Source organism: Carcharodon carcharias, chromosome 6, assembly GCF_017639515.1.
Source record: "Carcharodon carcharias isolate sCarCar2 chromosome 6, sCarCar2.pri, whole genome shotgun sequence".
Classification (NCBI taxonomy): Eukaryota; Metazoa; Chordata; class Chondrichthyes; order Lamniformes; family Lamnidae; genus Carcharodon; species Carcharodon carcharias.
Window position 1 is genome coordinate 54,833,990 of NC_054472.1, and position 19,529 is coordinate 54,853,518.

At 43.2% G+C, this 19,529-nt stretch overlaps 1 protein-coding gene across 2 annotated transcripts in view; it reads left to right on the forward strand.

Annotated features, from left to right (window-relative positions):
- The window catches only part of vps41 (VPS41 subunit of HOPS complex), a 255,020-nt gene that overhangs the window by 227,234 nt on the left and 8,257 nt on the right, over positions 1 to 19,529 (forward strand). The window contains exons 24-27 of one of the 2 annotated variants that reach the window (XM_041189684.1): positions 992 to 1,132; positions 4,843 to 4,979; positions 12,467 to 12,566; positions 14,971 to 15,015. In XM_041189684.1, the coding sequence (XP_041045618.1) occupies positions 992 to 1,132; positions 4,843 to 4,979; positions 12,467 to 12,566; positions 14,971 to 15,015 (423 nt within the window). The remainder of the gene's footprint in view (positions 1 to 991; positions 1,133 to 4,842; positions 4,980 to 12,466; positions 12,567 to 14,970; positions 15,016 to 19,529) is intronic. The other variant, XM_041189685.1, reaches the window with a different exon arrangement.

Below are 19,529 nucleotides of genomic sequence, written 5' to 3' on the forward strand. Positions count from 1 at the left end.
TCCTTCTCTATTTTTTAGAGAAAAGAGCCCCAATTTGTTCAGTCTTGTCCTGATAGCTATATCCTCTCTGTTCTGGTGGCATCCTTTTTCTCCAATACTTCTCTAACCTTTTTGTAATATCAACCAAAATTGAACGGGTGGCAAGGTTCCCGGCCCTGTCTTCGAAGCTCAGCCCCCGGTCCCCTCTGGACGGCTGCCCTACAGCCTTGCCCTGTTAATTCATCTGGGGAGGAAGTCCCACCCCCTCACCCCCCTACCCCCACGAAAGCTGTCAGCCATCTGATGGAAGGTCATCGACCTGAAGCGTGTCTGTTTCTCTTTCTAATGATGCTGCCAGACTTGCTGAGCATTTCCAGCATTTTCTGTTTTATTTGATCCCTTTCATGATTTGTGAACCTGTAATCCTTGACCCTTTTGCAGCTCTTTGCACCTTAGGTTTTTATTTTCCCAGGCGTATGTGGCCTCCTTATTTCTACTACCATAATGCACATTGACATTGAAATTCATTAGCCATTTACACACCCAGAAAATTTACCAATTTAACTGTCCCTTTTGGAGCTGTGCAGTTCAAGGACCAGATTAGACCCACTCTTCAACCGAACTTTTAAACCACCGGTGAAAATGCCCACTACTAACTCAGTTGTGCAAATATCTGATTGTTGTAGCAAAAATCGCCAAGTCTTTGGATATTAAAATGAGGAGTAACTTAGAAAGCTGGAAGAATACTCAGAATATCTTGTGTTAGAGAGATGGTTGTCTGACGTCCTTGGTTTCTTTGCTATCATTTTTTTTCCTTAGAAGTCAGTAGAAAGGAAAATCAGCCTGGCATGTAAGTAGGGCGTCAATCTGCTATTACGTATTTTCCTCCCAATGTTATAAGTTTTAAAATCTACCCCGCTGTCATTCCTATTGGAGCAGAATGAATAAAATTTTGGGGTTGGTGATTGCATCTCTCCACAACTGAAATCTAATGCTTTCTTTTCTCATACAGGTAGAATGGGTAATAGCCGGCGTGCACTCCAGATGATAACTGAGGAGCTGCAAGATGTAGACAAGGCTATTGAGTTTGCTAAGGAGCAAGATGATGCTGAACTATGGGAGGACCTTATCTCCCATTCCATTGACAAGCCACGTATGTAAATTGCCTTAAAACATTAGCACTGTTGGACATTTCTGATATTCAACAACTCACTTTGCTTATGTGCCAAAACCTGTTAAGGCATTTACAATGGCCTTTCAAACTCCCAATGCCTAACCTTTGGGCCTTCCATTACCACTTGTGTAAATGTCAATCTGCTCAATCATTCCTTCATCTCCAACTTTGCCACCCAAGTAAAACTTTCAATCACTCCTGTCCTGTTTGTTCCCCTTTGTCATGGCCTCAAGTTCAAGGTTGTGTGTGGTGCACAACTGGTTTAGCCATCCATCACCAGATCTGGATGGACCCACATCAAACATAGTCAGGTCCTCACTCTCCTCTGTCAATACTGGACTCCAGGATCTCCTGGAGAGTAGGTCAAACTGCTTACTTTTATCCTCTACCAATTGTCTGTTTAAACCTCCTCTCCCTGACCCCCTCCATCCTCACCAACAATAAGTGTGAAGGACTCATGGATTTCTTTATAAGTAACTTTGAGACTTTGCTTCTTTTCTTTCTCCTTTCCACCAAGCCAAACTCTCCCACTTAGTGGACAAGGGGGAAAGTGAAGAAGCAGTAAACAGGGTCGTTCTTCAGATTTCCATTTTCCCTCATGCCCTTTCTGAACTCATCTTGTCCATGAGACCCACCTCTTGATCCTTTGGCAATATTCCCACTAAACTGCAGACCACCCAGATTATGTCCCTGGGCCCCATGCTGGCTGATAGTATAAATGGTATCCTCCCCTCAGAAAATATATCCTCGACCCCTCCATGTTGTTGCAAACCACCACCACATTTCCAATCTTCCTTTACTCTCAAGGCCTTGGGGATGCTGTCTCCCAAATGTGTGCCCATTGCTCATGCAACTCCACGCTTAAATCTTTCCAATCAGGTTTCTGTCTCTTCCACAGTACTGAAACAACCCTAATTAAAGTCACAAGTTACATTCTAAGTGACTGTGATCATGGTACATTTCCTCCTCGCCTTCTCAACCTGTCTGCAGTTTATGATGCAATTAATCACAAGTATTCTCCTCCATGGCCTCACCTCCATTGTCTAGTACAGTGGGACTACCCTTGATTCCATTCTTATCTATCCAGAACATCTCCACAAATGGTTTCTCAATCTCCACTGTGCTGTCACTTCTGCAGTTCCCCAAGAATGTATCCTTGGCCCCTCCACTTTCTCAGCTATGTGCTGTCCTATGGGGATATCACCCAAAGACATGTGGTCAGTTTGCACAATTGCACTAATAAAACCGCAGCAGCGTGTTTCTATCATCTCTTATGATCCCTCTACTGCCTCTGTGTTGATCATTTGCTTGCCTAACACCCAGTCTTGTATTAGCCTGTTTCTTCTTGTTCAACATTAGGAAGATCAAAAGCCATCATCTTCAGGCCCCGTCACAAACCTGTTCCCTTCTAATTGACCCTTCGCCCCCTTCAGTCACTGTGTCATATTGAACCAAATGATTTACAACCTTAACATTCTATTCAACACTGAACTTCTGATCCCTTATCCTTTCCATTAAAGAGTGCCTACTTCCATCTCCATAACATCACTCCTCCCTCACCCCATCAACTGCTCAATCTCTCATTTCGAGACTGAACTATTACAATACCCTCTTGGCCGAGCTCTCACCTACCATGTGAACTTCAGATCTTCCTAACATCATCTGCCTGAATCCTAACTCGCCAAGTCTCACGTTCCCATCACCCATGAGCTTGATAACCAAATTGACTCCCAGTTCCTAACTTCACCAATTTAGAATTTTTATCCCTTCTATAAGTTCCTTCACATCCTCGCCCTCCCCTACTTCTGTACTCTCATACAGCTGCTGAAACAACCCCTCTGCCCCTCCCAAAAAAACTCTCTCGTACCCCGTTGTTGGACTTCTGTGCATCCCCACTCCCTTCATAGCAGCATTCAAGGTCATGCCTTCAGTTGCTGAAGCCCAAATCTCTAGAATTCCCTCCCTATACTTCTCTAACTGTGTACCTCATTCTCTTCCTTTAAGATGGTCCTTAAATCCACTCCTCTGATCAGGTTAATGGTCTCCTGTCCTGTTGTTGCGTGCTTTGGCTTGGTACCTATTATTAGCTCATTATACTACTGTGAAGAAAACAGATTTATCAAGTGATTTTTGTTCGGTGCAATTTTATCTTTTTTGTCTTCACTTTTTAAATTCATTGCTATCTAAGAAGAAATTAATCACAATTTATGTCCATGATAATATGGCAACTTTTATAAGGCCAATTGTAGGTCAGCCTCAAGCCACTAATAAATGCTACATAGTCAAGACTGAATTGCCCAAACTTAATAAACTCTATAAAGTTCAAAAAATTATGGGAGAAAAAAACATTACCTTAGTTTCTAACTTTGTTCTCATGATCTCTTCAGTCGTGGCAGCCTTTCAAGATGTATTTTCTACCCTTAGCATAACTTATGGTTTCTTATACTGAGTGATGAAAAATAACACCATACCACAACTGAAAACTTTGTATTTGTTTAATTCCTATTCCTTCCTGGCTTCATTCCCCTTTAACTTCTTTTCCTGCATGATCTGCTGAGCTAACCTCTGCAACGTTCTCCAACTCGGTGCATATCGCCTGCCCAACCCACTATCCTCATCAATGATGGAATTACTAAACTCTGGAACACTCTCTAAATATCTTAACTTAACCTACCTCTCTCCTCTGCTTGTCTTTTAGATTTGAAGTTCATTACAGTAATGGTTAGTGTCATCTCTGAGATAATATTCGCCAGACCTTTGGTGAAAATTAAACTGCGAGTAAATTGATTTCCTGAGGGGATGCACAAAAAAATAAGAGGCTTGTCCAACTATCATTCTCAGATGGTTGGCTCCTCCGAGGAAGTTGCCTGCTTAGTTTGCTGGGCTACAATGTTATAACCTATGAAAGGCTGTAACAATTGCAATGATGTACATCAAAAATCCTATTTCTGAGCATTAAACCTGTCAAGTTAGCTAATTTGCTCTCAAAGTGAAATTATGGTCAAATGCATTGTGACATGCGTTGATGTGGTAGGTTCTCATTCACTCTGCTTTCCATTAATTTGGATGTAATCAGTAAATAACTTTGAGACCACAAGTGCCTATTCAAGTTTTCTGAAACACAGGATTTTATTGTCACCTGAAATTTGTGTAATTGGACTGATCATGGTATAACTAGAATCCCTCAGATCAAATGCTCTTATACCATGACCCATTCAGATAAAACGTATGTACGATTATGCAGAATTCTGAATGCCTAGACTTGCTTGTGAGTAAAGCAAGCTAAGTATAAATAGGTAGCAAGATTGGGGTTGCCCCTCTTTTGGTCACTGGGTGCCAATTGACTATAGCAAACTTCTAAATCAAACTTTTGTGAGACAGGTTTAACTTAGTGTCTGATTTAGATTTGGCTGATTGCTGATGACCTTCCTTGCTTTGGCTACATTTGAGGAAAATGGGAATTATGGTATTATTCCAAACAGTTGCTAATTGTGGTTTTTAAACAAGTCTTTAAGATGTTTCATCACTTTAAATACACTAACGTACTACAGGATAGGATGGGACCTGAGAGGTTGGAATTCAGCACTTAGGTAAGACGTTGATTTGCAATTGGCTGGTACACAAATATTGTGCATTGGTCCAGTAGCTGAAACTGCCTGCTAACAAGAGCTTTGCTTCTACCCCCACAGCATTTATAACTGGACTGTTGAACAATATTGGGACCCATGTTGACCCTATCCTCTTGATCTACCGAATAAAGGAAGGCATGGAGATCCCTAACCTGCGTGATTCACTAGTGAAGATCCTTCAAGATTATAACTTGCAGGTCAGTTTCAATGGGGGAGGTAGTGGGTTGGAGAAAAAGGAGCAAAAATAGCATTGGGTAGAATTTCCACAGGAGTTCTTCTCATTCCTTGCAGTTAACTTTGGCTGAATATCAGCAGATCCCTCAGAGAAACAGAGTAAAATGGCTGGTGATGCCAAAGCTGTTTGGTTTCCACCAGTCTTCCACTGAAATTGAGATATTTGATGCCGAGAAGCCCTGTGGAAATTTTACCTATGTTTGTTCCAAAGCCAAGTTTTCCATTCTCATTGTAAATCTAACCAAGTATTTATTCTATAAGAACATAAAAAAATAGGAGCAGAAGTAGACCATTCGGCCCCTCAAACTTGCTCTGCCATTCAATAAGATCATGGCTGATCTGAATGTGGCCTTAACTCCACTTTCCTGCCTACCCCTGATAAACCCTGATTCCCTTATAGATCAAAAATCTGTCTAACTCAGCCTTGAACATATTCAATGACCCCATTCTTGGGTAGAGAATTCCAAAGATTAACAACCCTCTGAGAAAAGAAATTCCCCCTCATCTCCATCTTAAGTGGGTGGCCCCTTATTTTTGAACTGTGCCTCCTAGTTCTAGATTTCCCTGCAAGGGGAAACATCCTCTTCAGCATCTACCCTGTCAAGCCTTTCAGAATCTTATATGTTTCAATAAGATCTCATTCTTCTAAACTCCAAGGAATATAAACCTAATCTGTTCAACCTTTCCTCATAAGACAAACCCTTCTTCCGAGGAATTAACCTAGTGAACGTACCCTGTGCTGCCTCCGATGCAAGTATATCCCTCCTTAAGTAAGAAGACCAAAATGTACACAGTACTCCAGGGGCAGGATCTTCCGGTCGGTGAGCGGAGGCGGAGCCCTCTTGCCAACACGTAAAATGACACAGGATGACGTCGGGTGGAACTCCCAACATCACCCCGCATCATTTCCATTTTCAGGTTGGCAGGGGCACAGCTGAGTCAGCTGCGTGCCCAATGACCTGTCAATGGCCTATTGAGGCCATTGAGAAAGTAATTAAGGTCGTTAATGGACCTAGGCTGGCTACCCTAGCGAGCTTCGGAAAAAGCATGAAACCTCATCCATGGGCGAGATGAGGTTTCATGAGGGTATTTAAATCTTAAAAAAGGTTTCAATAAAACTTATGGACATGTCCCAACTCATGTGACAGTGTCACACGAGGGGACATGGCAGGGAAAATTTTTAAACACGTTTAATAAAACTTTTAAATCGGAGCTGATCTCCCTGAGGCAACACTTTGCCTCAGGGAGATCTGTGCGCTCTTTCGCGCACATGCACGAAAGAGCGCACTCCCAGCTGAGGGAATTCCCCCCTGCCCGCACAGAGAGCACATAGTGCTCCCTGGTGAACTTCACGCTAGGTGGGCCTTAATTGGCCTGCCCACGTAAAATGGTGGTGCACCCCCAACTGGGGGTGCCGATTGGAGGTGTGCCCACCCGTGCCCATTCCCACACTCTCCACCCCCCCCACCCCAAACAGAGGGAAAATTTTTCCCCAGGTGTGGTCTCACCAATACCCCGTACAGTTGTAGCAAGACTTCCCTACTTTTATACTCCATGCCCCTTGCAATAAAGACCAGCTTTCCATTTGCCTTCCACATCATTGTTGTATCTGTATGATAACTTTTGGTGATTCACTTATGAGGACACCCATATCCCTCTAATGCAGCATTCTGCAGTCTCTCTCCATTTAAATAGTATTCTGCTTTTCTGTTCTTCCCACCATAATAGACAACTTCACACTTCCCCACATTATGTTCTATCTGCCAGTTTCTTGTCCACTCAATTAAGCTATCTATAAAAACAAAAAAACTGCGGATGCTGGAAATCCAAAACAAAAACAGAATTACCTGGAAAAACTCAGCAGGTCTGGCAGCATCGGCGGAGAAGAAAAGAGTTGACGTTTCGAGTCCTCATGACCCTTCGACAGAACTTGCGTTCGAGTCCAAGAAAGAGTTGAAATATAAGCTGGTTTAAGGTGTGTGTGTGGGGGCGGAGAGATAGAGAGACAAAGAGGTGGAGGGGGGGTGGTGTGGTTGTAGGGACAAACAAGCAGTGATAGAAGCAGATCATCAAAAGATATCAACGACAATAGTACAATAGAACACATAGGTGTTAAAATTAAAGTTGGTGATATTATCTAAACGAATGTGCTAATTAAGAATGGATGGTAGGGCACTCAAGGTATAGCTCTAGTGGGGGTTTTTTTTATATATAATGGAAATAGGTGGGAAAAGGAAAATCTTTATAATTTATTGGAAAAAAAAAGGGAAGGGGGAAACAGAAAGGGGGTGGGGATGGGGGAGGGAGCTTACGACCTAAAGTTGTTGAATTCAATATTCAGTCCGGAAGGCTGTAAAGTCCCTAGTCGGAAGATGAGGTGTTGTTCCTCCAGTTTGCGTTGGGCTTCACTGGAACAATGCAGCAAGCCAAGGACAGACATGTGGGCAAGAGAGCAGGGTGGAGTGTTGAAATGGCAAGCGACAGGGAGGTTTGGGTCATTCTTGCGGACAGGCCGCAGGTGTTCTGCAAAGCGGTCGCCCAGTTTACGTTTGGTCTCTCCAATGTAGAGGAGACCACATTGGGAGCAACGAATGCAGTAGACTAAGTTGGGGGAAATGCAAGTGAAATGCTGCTTCACTTGAAAGGAGTGTTTGGGACCTTGGACGGTGAGGAGAGAGGAAGTGAAGGGGCAGGTGTTGCATCTTTTGCGTGGGCATGGGGTGGTGCCATAGGAGGGGGTTGAGGAGTAGGGGGTGATGGAGGAGTGGACCAGGGTGTCCCGGAGGGAGCGATCCCTACGGAATGCCGATAAGGGGGGTGAAGGGAAGATGTGTTTGGTGGTGGCATCATGCTGGAGTTGGCGGAAATGGCGGAGGATGATCCTTTGAATGCGGAGGCTGGTGGGGTGATAAGTGAGGACAAGGGGGACCCTATCATGTTTCTGGGAGGGAGGAGAAGGCATGAGGGCGGATGCGCGGGAGATGGGCCGAACACAGTTGAGGGCCCTGTCAACGACCGTGGGTGGAAAACCTCGGTTAAGGAAGAAGGAGGACATGTCAGAGGAACTGTTTTTGAATGTAGCATCATCGGAACAGATGCGACGGAGGCGAAGGAACTGAGAGAATGGGATGGAGTCCTTACAGGAAGCGGGGTGTGAGGAGCTGTAGTCGAGATAGCTGTGGGAGTCGGTGGGTTTGTAATGGATATTGGTGGACAGTCTATCACCAGAGATTGAGACAGAGAGGTCAAGGAAGGGAAGGGAAGTGTCAGAGATGGACCACGTGAAAATGATGGAGGGGTGGAGATTGGAAGCAAAATTAATAAATTTTTCCAAGTCCTGACGAGAGCATGAAGCGGCACCGAAGTAATCATCAATGTACCGGAGAAAGAGTTGTGGAAGGGGCCAGAGTAAGACTGGAACAAGGAATGTTCCACATACCCCATAAAGAGACAGGCATAGCTGGGGCCCATGCGGGTACCCATAGCCACACCTTTTATTTGGAGGAAGTGAGAGGAGTTGAAGGAGAAATTGTTCAGTGTGAGAACAAGTTCAGCCAGACGGAGGAGAGTAGTGGTGGATGGGCCCGAACAATCCCCGTCCTACTCCGGCCCCCTTCCACAACTCTTTCTCCGGTACATCGATGATTACTTCGGTGCCGCTTCATGCTCTCGTCAGGACTTGGAAAAATTTATTAATTTTGCTTCCAATCTCCACCCCTCCATCATTTTCACGTGGTCCATCTCTGACACTTCCCTTCCCTTCCTTGACCTCTCTGTCTCAATCTCTGGTGATAGACTGTCCACCAATATCCATTACAAACCCACCGACTCCCACAGCTATCTCGACTACAGCTCCTCACACCCCGCTTCCTGTAAGGACTCCATCCCATTCTCTCAGTTCCTTCGCCTCCGTCGCATCTGTTCCGATGATGCTACATTCAAAAACAGTTCCTCTGACATGTCCTCCTTCTTCCTTAACCGAGGTTTTCCACCCACGGTCGTTGACAGGGCCCTCAACTGTGTCCGGCCCATCTCCCGCGCATCCGCCCTCACGCCTTCTCCTCCCTCCCAGAAACATGATAGGGTCCCCCTTGTCCTCACTTATCACCCCACCAGCCTCCGCATTCAAAGGATCATCCTCCGCCATTTCCGCCAACTCCAGCATGATGCCACCACCAAACACATCTTCCCTTCACCCCCCTTATCGGCATTCCGTAGGGATCGCTCCCTCCGGGACACCCTGGTCCACTCCTCCATCACCCCCTACTCCTCAACCCCCTCCTATGGCACCACCCCATGCCCACGCAAAAGATGCAACACCTGCCCCTTCACTTCCTCTCTCCTCACCGTCCAAGGTCCCAAACACTCCTTTCAAGTGAAGCAGCATTTCACTTGCATTTCCCCCAACTTAGTCTACTGCATTCGTTGCTCCCAATGTGGTCTCCTCTACATTGGAGAGACCAAACGTAAACTGGGCGACCGCTTTGCAGAACGCCTGCGGTCTGTCCGCAAGAATGACCCAAACCTCCCTGTCGCTTGCCATTTCAACACTCCACCCTGCTCTCTTGCCCACATGTCTGTCCTTGGCTTGCTGCATTGTTCCAGTGAAGCCCAACGCAAACTGGAGGAACAACACCTCATCTTCCGACTAGGGACTTTACAGCCTTCCGGACTGAATATTGAATTCAACAACTTTAGGTCGTAAGCTCCCTCCCCCATCCCCACCCCCTTTCTGTTTCCCCCTTCCCTTTTTTTTCCAATAAATTATAAAGATTTTCCTTTTCCCACCTATTTCCATTATATATAAAAAAAAACCCCCACTAGAGCTATACCTTGAGTGCCCTACCATCCATTCTTAATTAGCACATTCGTTTAGATAATATCACCAACTTTAATTTTAACACCTATGTGTTCTATTGTACTATTGTCGTTGACATCTTTTGATGATCTGCTTCTATCACTGCTTGTTTGTCCCTACAACCACACCGCCCCCCCCCCCCCCTCCACCTCTTTGTCTCTCTATCTCTCCGCCCCCACACACACACCTTAAACCAGCTTATATTTCAACTCTTTCTTGGACTCGAACGCAAGTTCTGTCGAAGGGTCATGAGGACTCGAAACGTCAACTCTTTTCTTCTCCGCCGATGCTGCCAGACCTGCTGAGTTTTTCCAGGTAATTCTGTTTTTGTTTTAAGCTATCTATATCCCTTTGCCGACTCTGCATCCTCCTCACAATTTGCTTCCCTACCTATCTTTGAATTGTTTACAATATACGCGGTGCCTTCATCCAAGTCATTAATGTAGATTGTTAAGTAGTTGAGGCCCCAACACTTATCCCTGTGGCACCCCGCTAGTTACAGTTTGCCAACCTGAAAATGAACCATTTATCCTGATACTGGTAGTTAGCCAATCCTCTATGCATGCTAATATATCGTGACCAACACCATGAGCTCTTATCTTGTACACTATATCTACTGATTCCCTTCTAACCATCCTGCTTGGTACATCCTCAAAGAACTCTTAATAAATTTGTCAACACAATTTCTCTTTCATAAAACCATGATGACACTGCCCGATTGTATTATGGTTTTTGAAATGCCCTGCTGCTGCTCCCTAAATGGATTCCACCATTTTGCATGCAACTGATTGTAGGCATTGTAAAATTGGCTTCATGACAATCACAACTGACTTTCAGAAATTTTCAATTGGGAAGTGCTTTGGCACACCCTGAAGAATGCAGATGGATGGGGAGAGGAGACTGGCAGCTGGAATTACAATGGAGTTTGGGAGAGGAGACTGAGAGGTGGGAACACAGTGAAATTTGGAGAGACTTTTTGCCCTCCATTGTTCCTCAGCACAAACCAGGAATTAAACCTGGGACTTTCTTAATCTGTCTGGGTCTTAGCCACTCACTTTTTTAGTTTTTCTTCACGCACACACTTTTTTTCCTTTGGGGACTAGTGGGTAGGTGTCTGGTTATCTGTCCGTTGAACTGCGCCATGAATGTTCTTTCCATGGCCAGCAAGTTCTGGCGTGGGACCTGAACCTGGCCCAGAGGTAGGGATGCTACCACTGTGCCACAGGACCTCCACAGCCAATAACTAGCTAAACCCAATGAGATATTGTGAAAAACCAAAAACAAGCTGGTAAGGACAGAAGGGTGTTTCAGCTTTAGTGTATAACTGAGGGGGTGTAGAGTTAAATAATTAAATTTATGGGTCAGAACCCACCTCCTTTCACTTTAACCACAGAGGCTTTCTGAGGGTCTGAGTAACCTACAGTGGAGAGGTGTGCCCACAAGTTATAACATGTAAATAGGGCTTCACTCCTGATATTTTGACAGTAATTTGTATTTAATACTACCTACATAGGTTTCCAAGGGTTTGGGAAGTCCGACAGCCGAGGGTAGAATGGAACAGTCAGATCGAGGAGGTTATTGCTTTTTATGGTCCTGATTGTGCGCCAGGAGGAGCAAGAGTGCCCCTCCCAGCCCCCCACTCCGATATTCTGATGTAATCAACCAGCCTTCCCTCCCCTACTGCCCCCACTGCCAATCTGCACCCTCTGCCTCCTCATAAATATCGCAGCACTGTTTCCAAACAAGTCAGTGCATTAGGACAACAGTTGTCATCTTATCTCATTGGAGATACTGACATTTGTAAAGAATGAGGCAATATAGCAGGTTTTAACAAATGTCTTTTTGTAAGTGACTCCATTTTTGAATGGTTTTGGATTTATCTAGTCCATAATAAAGTTTGAATTTCAACTGGATGAGCCCGTGGTGAGGAATGCTATTTTAGTTCTTGCAAGTTTTTAACAAATTAGGTGCTTTTGAGCTGATTGTCACATGCTTCCTGTTTTTCTTTAAACTAGTACAGTATCGTGCCAATTTACCTTTGAATCAAAAGGCTGTTGGCTCAAGCCTGGATGATGCATAACCTAGGGTAACAATTCAGTGCAATTGTCAGAGGTACCTTTTTTTTGGTTGAGGTGTTAAACTAAGCCCTCGTCTCACTCCCCCAGTGGTTCATGTGGATTTAGAAGACCCCATGGCACTATCTGAAGAACAGGGAATTTTCTCTGTGCCTGATCAATGTCCTTTCCCTCAACCAGCACCAACTAAGACTGATGAACTGGTTATTCAACTTATTTGTTGTTTATGGCACCTTGTTTTATGCAAACCAGCTGCCAGTTTTCTCTGTGACTCCTCACAAAACAGCTGCAAAGCATTTTGGAGTGCCTTAAGGACATAAGTTCTATATAAATGCGAATACTCACTTTGGTTTATATTCAACAGTAGTTTTTGTTCTGTGACAAGAGTATACACAATCCCTCTCTTGACCCCCTCACCCAACACACCCCAGCCTGCTGATGTCTTAATAGGCAACTGTCTTAGAGAAGAGAACATTATGTTTTGTATTGTTTTAGCTATACTCATCTTTTCTTACAGATTTTGCTGCGGGAGGGCTGTAAAAAGATTATTGTTTCTGATTGTCTGACGTTGCTGAGAAAAATGCATAAAACCCAGCTGAGAGGAGTTTGCGTTGATGGTAAAAAAAAAAATTGTGTCTATCCATACAACAGAGGTTGCTGCGCTTATAGCGAGGCTAGAATTAAAATTGTGCTGATGGTCAATGTTGTTATTTCGACTTTTTCCATAGAAATATTCCTTGAGGGATTATATTTTCACACTGAATAACCACTGACTCATCATGCTGTTCAACCTTCAATAAAATATGTTCAAAGTTAAAATGTAAATGCTCCCCTAGTGAGGAAACATCGAGGTCAGTACAGTTAAATTTAGAAATCTGGTTTTATGAGTAGAATTTGACTTTTTTTTGGAGCTTTCTTTCTCAGGGTCTCTACTGGTTTTAATGTTTTAAATTATAGCCCATGGAATTAAAGGACAAGTGGCAGAGAAGATATGAATGTGGCACAAGAACAGAAAGCAAAGAGTGGTGGTAAAGACTGTACTTCAGAGGGAGTGCAATACACAGTGGGCTTTTCCACATGTCGGTATTAGGTCTACAGCTTTTTTGTTATGTTTTAATTATCTGGACTTGGTTATACAGAGCATAATTTCAAAGTTTGCAGATTACAACATTTCTGAGTTTCTTGATAATAGTAATAAGAATAGTAGACTAAGGGAGGGCCAGACAGTCTGGTGAAATGGGCAGACACATGGCAGATTAAATTTTATATGCAGTGTTACATGGTCCCTTTTGGAAGAATAAGGAGATGCAATATAAGTGAAATGGTACAATTTTAAAGAGGATGCAGAATCCGAGAGCTGGAGCTATACATTCTCAAATCTTTGAAGGTGATATGACAAGTTGATAATGTTCTATAAATAGAGGAAGAATACAAAAACAAAGAAGTTATGTTAAACTTTCATAAACCATTGGTTATGCCTCAACTGTAGTGTTGTCCAATTCTGTGCACCACAATTTACAAACAATAGAAACCAGGGTTTGGAGAGGTTGCAAAGGAGATTTGCTGAAATTATACCAGGGCTGTGGGACTTCAGTTATGTGGAGAGACTAGAAAAATTGAGATTGTTTGTTAGAGCAGAAAAGGTTATGGAGTGATTTAATGGAGGTCAAAATTATGGAATGTTTTGACAGGGTAAAAAGGAGAAACAGCATCCAGTGGCATAAGGTTTGCTAACCAAAGGATACATATTTAAGGTAATAGACAAAATAATTAGTGGAGAAATGTTTTTTTTGGCACAGAGTTATAATGGTCTAGCATGTATTGCTCGAAAGGGTGGTTGAAGTAGATGCAATTATAAATTTCAGAAAGGGTTTGGATACATACTTAAAAAGGAAAAAATTTGTAGTGTGTCAGAGACAGAGAAACCTAGAAATATTTATGGCACAGAAGGAGGCCATTCAGTCCATTGTCAATGCTGGCTGAAAAAAGCTATCCAGCCTATCCCACCTTCCACTACTTGGTTTATAGCCCTGTAGGTCACTGCACCTGAGAAGCATATCCAAGACTTTTCTTAAATGCATATAAACATTGTGGCTACAAGAGCAGGTCAGAGGCTGGGAATTCTGCGGCAAGTAATTCACCTCCAGACTCCCCAAAGCCTTTCCACCATCCACAAGGCATAAGTGTGATGGAATACTCTCCACTTGCTTGAAAGAGTGCAACACCAACCATATTCAAGAAACTGGACACCATCCAAGACAAAGCAGCCCACTTGATTGGCACCCCATCCAGCACCTTAAGCATTCACTCACTCCACCACTGATGCACAGTGGCAGTAGTGTGTACCACCTACAAGATGCACTACGGCAATTCGCCAAGGCTCCCTCGACAGCACTTTCCAAACCCATGACCTTTACCACCTAAAAGGACAAGGGCAGTAGATGCATGAGAACACTACCACCTGCAAATTCCCCTCCAAGTCACACACCACCTTGACATGGAAATATATTGCCGTTCCTCCACTTGTTGCTGGATCAAAATCCTAGAACTCCCTTCCGAACAGCACTGTGGGTGTACCTACACCACAGGAACTGCAATGGTTCAAGAAGGCAGCTCACCGCCACTTTCTCAAAGGCAATGAGGGATGGGCAATAAATTCTGGCTTAGCCAGTGACACACACACACACCATGAAGGAATGAAAAGAAAACTCTTTATCTAGGCTTCTCATTCCTAAAACTAAGCCCAGAGCTGCCATTTTTCTCGTTAGGCTTGCTAAGTACTGGCTCAAAAAGTTGTCCTGAATATATTTTAAGAATTTCACACCAAGTAATATTTGAGCAGAGGAGTGCGACTAACTAGATAGCTCTTTTAAGAGCTGGCACAAATTCAATGAGTCAAATGACCTTCCCCTAGGCTGTATGATTCAATAAATGATTGGTTTGGGGTCAGATAATTATTCTTTCATAGAAATTATGTCTTGTCAGCAAAATATATGATAATTGCTGTCTATTTTCTTGCAGAAGAGAATATTTGTGAATCATGCCATTCACCCATATTTCCTGGAGGTAGGTAACAGAAACGGGGAAGAAGGCTTGTAAATCTGAGCTACACAAAGCACTTTGTCGTGTTCTTTATGTGGCTTGAATACAAAGTAAAACTCAGTAAGCTAGAGGTCTTACCTTTCAATATTCAGCAGCAGGATATGTGATACAGCAGTTCAGTTTATTCAAATTACTTTTCTGCAGGTGTGTTTCAGATTAACTTTTTTTTCTCTTCATTTGATGTTAAAACATAATTTTAGTGTTAAGTTACTATTTTGACTTAGCACAAAGGAAGATTAACCGTTTAACCCACTCCCCTCCCCTCCCCTCCCCTCCTGAGTAAAGAGAACAGCCCTGTGAATCTATGGAGTTTTCATCCAAATGATCAATATATTAATCTATCTAAAATCTGCAATCTGGAGCACGTCTGTACTCAGGGAACAATATTATTTCTTGTTTCTGTAGCGTGCAAACTATTCCATCTCAAAATTTTTCCTTTCCTTAATCTATATTGTGAAACAAACTTTTTCATTTTCTCACTCTTCCTAACAATGCAACTTGCCATGATGGGATTTGACCTCACAACCAGTGGCGTGTGGTCTGGTACTATACCTACTGTTTTGGATGTTAAGCTGACAAAGGTAGACTATTTCTCAGGAGAAAAATCTTATACTTCTCAGCACAAAGTCTAAACGGTTAGGCATAAAGGAAAAATCATATCTTTGCACAGATTAAGACTAAAACGCTAGATCACTTACATTGGGGAAGAGCAGTCGGCGAGTCAGAGCTGTCAGCTGCTCGGAACCAGCCCGCGCTAAGTTCAAAGGAAAGTGAAAAAACAAATTGTGATGTCACAGGAAAGAAGCAATTTGATTGGTTGGAGAAGCTAGCTGTTTGCTGAATATCTGGTCAATATCTGGTCAGTGTTTAAGGTTTATCCTATTTCTGAGCTTTAAAATCAAGTATGACCTGTATTTTTCGGTAAGGTTTATTAAGTAGGGCCAACTAAAATAATTTTCTACTTGGGTAAAACAGCAAGAGTTCAGGGGATAAAACAGCGAGAGGTCGGGAGATAAAACAGCGAGAGTTCGAGAGGTATCGCTCACTAACTGGTTTTCCATTCTGGATATCGGTGAAGGCGATGGATCCTTGGAGGAGTGCAGTAAGAGCCAAGCCCATGGCACCACGGGTGGCCCAGCTGTACAGGAGGGGAGGAAGAAGAGCGGGAGGGCAGTAGTGACAGGGGATTCTTTAGTTAGGGGAGCAGACAGGCGTTTCTGCAGCCGTAATCGTGACTCCAAGTGGTTTGTTGCCTCCCTGGTGCTAAAGCCAAGATTATCACAGAATGGCTACAGGATATTCTGTGGGGGAGGACAAACAGCCAGAGGTCGTGGTCCACTTTGGTACTATCAGCATAGATAGGAAGGGGGATGTGATCCTGCAATTGGAACTTAGGGAGCTAGGTAGAAAATTAACAAGCAGGACCTCTAAAGTAGTAATTTCCAGATTACTCCCAGTGCCACGTGCAGGTGAGTACAGAAATAGGAAGATAAGGCAGATGAATGTGCAACTGTAAAAATGGAGCAGGAGAGAGGGCTTTAGATTCCTGGATTACTGGGACTGGCTCTGGAGAAATGGCACCTGTACAAGCCGGACGGGTTGCCTCTGAACATAGCCAGGACTGAGTTCCTTGTGGGTCGTTTTGCTAGTGCTGTTGGGAGGGTTTAAACGAACTCAGCAGGGAACCAGGAGAAAATATTAGAAGTAATACCAGGGTGCATGGAATGTTGGGAGAGGCAGATAGCACTAAAATAGAGAATAATAAGTTAATAGATTGAGTCAGAGTAAAAGAGCAAGTAATGAAGTCTAAATCAGGGTTACACTGCATGTATGTGAATGCATGGAGTATAGTTAATAAAATTGGGGAGTGACAGACACAGATTGCTTCATGGGATTATGAAGTTGTGGCGATAATGGAGATCTGGCTTAAGGAAGGGCAGATCTGGGTGCTAAGTGTTCCTGGTTATAAAATGTTCAAAAAAGACAGGAAAGGGACAAAAGGAGGATGGGTGGTGGTTTTGATTAAGGAGAGTATTGCAGTACTGGAGAAGGAGGATGTGTTGAAGATTCAAGGACAGAATTTGGCTAGAGCTAAGGAATAAGAAGGGTGAAATTACATTGCTTCGTGTAATATATAGACTACCAGCTAGTGGGGAAGATTTAGAGAAATCTGCAAGGAAATTACAGAGAGATGTAAACATCGTAGAGTAGTTATAATGAGGGACTTTAATTACCTATATATAGACTGGGATAGTGGTAGTGTAAGGGGCAGTGAGGGACAAGCGTTTCTAGATTGTGTTCAGGAGAATTTCCTACAGCAGTATGTGTCCAGTCCAACAAGAAAGGAGGCATTGCTAGACCTGGTTCTTGGGAATTAGGTAGGCCTAGTAAATCAAGTGACAGTGGGGGACCATTTAGGCAACAGTGATCATTGTATCATAAGGTTTTGGATGACGGTGGAAAAGGATATTGTTCAATTTAAAGTAAGAATAATCAACTGGCATAGAGTGGACTTCATTGGGATAAGAATGGAGCTGGGCAGGGTAGACTGGAACCAAAGCTTGGCAGGAAAAACGGTAGCTGAACAATGGGCTACCTTCAAAGAGGAGATGGTTTGGGAACAGTCAAGGTATGTTCCCTTAAAAGGGAAGGGTAGGACAAACAAATTCAGAGCTCCTTGGATGACAAAGGAGATAGAAATTAAGCTGAAGAAGTAAAAGGGTGCTTATGCCAGGTGTCAGGTAGCAAATACACTTGAGAACCAAGCTGAATACAGAAGGTTCAAAAGAGCTGTGAAAAAGCAAATCTGAGAAGCAGAGAGGGATTATGAAAAAAGACTGGCAGTTAACATCAAAGGAAATTCCAAAGTATTCTATAAGCACATCAACAGTAAAAGGGTGGTAAAAGGAGGAGTAGGGCCAATTAGGGACCAGAAAGGAGATTTACACATAGAGGCGAGAGGCATAGCTGAGGTGTTAAATGAATACTTTGCATCTGTCTTTATCTATGAAGTAGATGCTGCCCAGGCCATGGTGACAGAAGAGGAAACTCGGTCACTAGAAGGGTTTAAAATTGATAACAATGAGGTTTAGGATAAGCTGACGGTACTTAAAGTTGATATGGCACTGGGACCAGGTGAGATGCTTCCAAGGATATTGAAGGAAAGTGAGAGTGGAAATTGCAGAGGCACTGGCAACAATCTTTCAATGTTCCTTGGATTCAGGGGAGGTGGCAGAGGACTGGAGAATTGCAAACATTATGCCCTTGTTAAAAAAGATTGCAAAGATCTGCCCTGCAATTACAGACCAGTCAGTTTAATTTTGGTGGTGGGGAAACTTCTAGAAACAATTATTCGGGATAGAATTAATAGTCACATGGAAAAATGTGGATTGATTCAGAAGAGTCAGCATGGATTTGTTAAAGGAAAATCGTGTCTAACTTGCTGGAGTTTTTTGGAGAGGTAACAGAGATGGTTGATGAGGGCAAGGCCATTGATGTGATGTGTATGGGCTTCCAAAAGGCATTCAATACAGTGCCACACAACAGACTTGTGAGGAAAGTTATAGGTCATGAAATAAAAGGGATGATAGCAACTTGGAAACAAAATTGGCTGAGTGATAGGAAACAGAGAGAAATGGTTAATTGGTATTTTTCAGGCTGGAAAAAGGTTTGTAGTGGAGTTTCCCAGGGGTCATTATTGGGTCCCTTGCTTTTCCTGATATATATAAGTAATCTAGATCTTGGTGTGCAGGGGACAATTTCAAAGTTTGCGGACAACACAAAACTTGGAAGGATTGTAAACTGAGGACAGTGTAGAATTTTAAAAGGACATTGACATATTGGTGGAGTGGGTAGATAAGTGGCAGGTGAAGTTCAATGCAGAGAAGTGTGAGGTAATACACTTTGGTACAAAGAATATGGAGAGACAGTATGAAATAAAGGGTACTATTCTAAAGGGTGTACAGGAACAGAGAGACCTGGATGTATATGTACATAAGTCATTAAAGGTGGCAAGACAGGTACAGAGAGCTGTTTCTAAAGCATACATTATTCCAAACTTCATTAATAGGGGCATGGAGTAAAAGAGCAGGGAGGTTTTAATGAACTTATATAAAACACTGGTTAGACCTCAGCTGGAGTATTGTGTGCAGTTCTCGGTGCCACACTATAGGAAGGATGTGAACGCTTTGGAGAGAGTGCAGCAGAGGTTTACGAGAGTAGTTTCAGGGATGAGACACTTCAGTTATGAGGAAAGATTGGAGAAGTTGGGACTGTTTTCCTTGGCGAGGAGACGGCTAAGAGGAGACTTGTTAAAAGTTTTCAAAATCATGAGGAGCCTGGGCAGAGTAGATAGGGAGAAACTGTTCCTGTGCGTAAACAGACCGAAAACCAGAGGGCAAGTTTTAAAATGTTTTGCAAAAGAAGCAAATGCGAGGTGAGAAAAAACTTTTTCACACAGCGAGTAGCTAGGGTTTAGA